The sequence below is a fragment of the Echinops telfairi genome, unplaced genomic scaffold, assembly GCF_000313985.2.
Source record: "Echinops telfairi isolate 266 unplaced genomic scaffold, ASM31398v2 ScPeMD7_27;HRSCAF=92, whole genome shotgun sequence".
Classification (NCBI taxonomy): Eukaryota; Metazoa; Chordata; class Mammalia; order Afrosoricida; family Tenrecidae; genus Echinops; species Echinops telfairi.
In genome coordinates this window covers 4,205,515-4,207,999 of record NW_022103924.1, presented here as the reverse complement: position 1 = coordinate 4,207,999, position 2,485 = coordinate 4,205,515, and the positions used below count along the sequence as shown (strand labels likewise).

Genomic DNA, 2,485 nt, shown 5'->3' with positions numbered 1-2,485 from the left:
ACTATCATGACTCAAGTCTACTTTACAAACCTGACTAGAATAGACCATGTACATTGATACAGATAGCCCTGAACACAGGGAATCCAGGATAGATAAACCCCTCAGGACCAACAATGAGAATAGAGATACCAGGAGCATAAGGGGAAGTTGGGGAAGTGGGGTGAAGGGGGAATCAATCACAAGGATTGACATATAACCCCCTCCCAGGGGGATGAATAACATAAAAGTGGGTGAATGGGTGACAGAGGACAATGTAAGATATGAAAATAATATTCTATAATTTATCAAGGGTTCATGAGGGAGGGAAGATAGGGGAGGGAGGGGGAATAAGGAGTTGATAACAAGGACTCAAGTAGAAAGAAATTGCTTTGAAAATGATGATGGTAACATATGTACAAATGTGCTTGACACATGGATGAATGGATTGTGATAAGAGCTGCAAGAGCCCCTAGTAAAAGTAATTAATTAAATTGAAGAAGAGAAGAGAAAGGGGTAGCTGGAGACAGAGAGATGAAACAGAAGATGGAGTCTGAAGCCAGGGAAGATGGGGAGCCCCTAGAAGCTGAGACTGACCCTTGTCCGTGATCTATGAAAGAAACAAGGAACTCAGTCCCATAACCAAATAGAATTGAATTCTTGTAGTAACTTCAATGAGCCTGAGAGTGGATTCTACTTTGACTTTGGTTATATGAGATCCTAAGCAGAGGAAGGACCCAAGCAGACATGCTAGACTTCTGACTGACAGAACTGCAAGATAAGAAATGGGTATTGCTTTAAGCTTTTCAGCATACCCAAATGATTGTGTCATCAAGAGAAAGAGAATAAAGAATGAATTTGAGATAAGGAATAAGGGCTCTATAAAGGCCACCTGAAACCTAATACTGTGCCTGAAGCTTGTATAGCTATCCAGATGTCCAGAATAAGGTCCTGCTTATTACCTCACTTCACTGCATGTTTTAGCTGGTGCTTTTACGAATGTGAATTTCTTCTCGCACAGCTCTGAAAGCTAAAATTCTAAATCAGGGTGTTGGCCATGTGATTTCTTCCTTCAGGAGTGTGGAAGTTACATAATTTCATGTCAACCTGAAGATATATAAAAGGGTAGAGGTGGTATTCAACCTGTCAATCAGGTCGCAGCCTGATGGTGCCTCCTTGTGGGTGTGGCCTCCTCATAAGAAGGGCCAGGGTACCTCCCCGCTCTCTCTGCTTTGACCTTCCTGATTGCTGCCTCTGAGAGCTGCTGGAGCCTGGCCATGGCTCCATCAACCACGGATCCACATGGCATTGCACACACCAGTCTGTGATACTCCTGCTCTGCATCAATGCATGTGACCTCGTGAGTCTGAAGAGGGGCTTGTGGACTAGTATCACACTCATGGACTTGAGGTGGACTTGGCTGAGATCATTTCCCTATATAAAATTACTTCTTGATATAAAGCCCTCTCTTACACATTATATGAGTGTCACTTGCTTTGTTTCTCTAGTCCACCTGGCCTAACACATGGGATTCCTCAGAAAGCCTCTCAGGGCATTTGTCTTTCCCCACACGTGTGCACATTTATGTGTCTAATCTGCTGGTTTTACTCAGACGTGATTAGATTCAGAGCCTGTGCTACTTCAGCACAATCTTATTAATGTAGTGATGAAGCTTCCAGCGTACGTTGGGGTGGGCACAGCTTAATCTATAATCTCACAAGAATTGTATGGAGAATATAGAAGGAGAATGGCCAATTCAGTTCTTTCAATGAGAAACCTAAGACAGAAAGAGGTTTACCACTGCCAACAGTAGCATGTCTAAATAGTGAGAAGACAGCGACTAGCACTTCAGACTTGTGACCATCAGCCCAGGAACCTTCTGGGAGGAGGCTTAGCACACCAGGTCATCTACTCACCTTTCTGTAGATAGCAAATATGGTTCCAATGGAGGCAAGGCAATCAATGTTGGAAGATCCATCCAGTGGATCAAAGCAGACCACATATTTCCCCTAAATGAACACAAGGAAGAATACTCCAGGTTATCCTCTGAAAATCAGCAAAATCCATCCATGTAAGTGGTACTTGTGGCAGAGAGCTCTATGTCTAAGAGACCTGGAGCAACCGGACATCCTTGTCAGAACACGCTACAATACGGAGAGCAGCGGGTAGCAGCAGCTGCACTCTACATTGAGTTCTGCATCTCAGAGGCAGCCCTGCCCACAACAGATTAGTCGACACCGAGGCACGGTGTGACTTGAGTCCCATCCATCTCCAAAGAGCTCTACTTCCTTCCTGCTCTGGAGCTGCCCTGTCCTCCCTCCTAGGTGTGTTGAGGACATAGAACTGCTCTGTGTGTTGTAGCAAACCAGTTATGAGCTGGATACTCTGCAGAGAAAGTCAGCTTGGACTCTTGCCAAAAGGTGCTTCAAACCAGCTCTCCTAGTACCCCCAGGGGACTCTGTTATTAATTTATTTGCAATTCTTTCTGGGGTCTTTAACACCATGAAAG

General features: G+C 44.5%; 1 protein-coding gene across 1 annotated transcript in view; it reads right to left on the bottom strand.

Moving 5' to 3' along the window:
- Positions 1–2,485, bottom strand: part of LOC101648213 (fructose-1,6-bisphosphatase isozyme 2) — a 99,959-nt gene that overhangs the window by 76,810 nt on the left and 20,664 nt on the right. The window contains exon 3 of the mRNA XM_045289438.1: positions 1,893–1,985. Coding sequence (XP_045145373.1) covers positions 1,893–1,985 — 93 coding nt within the window. The remainder of the gene's footprint in view (positions 1–1,892; positions 1,986–2,485) is intronic.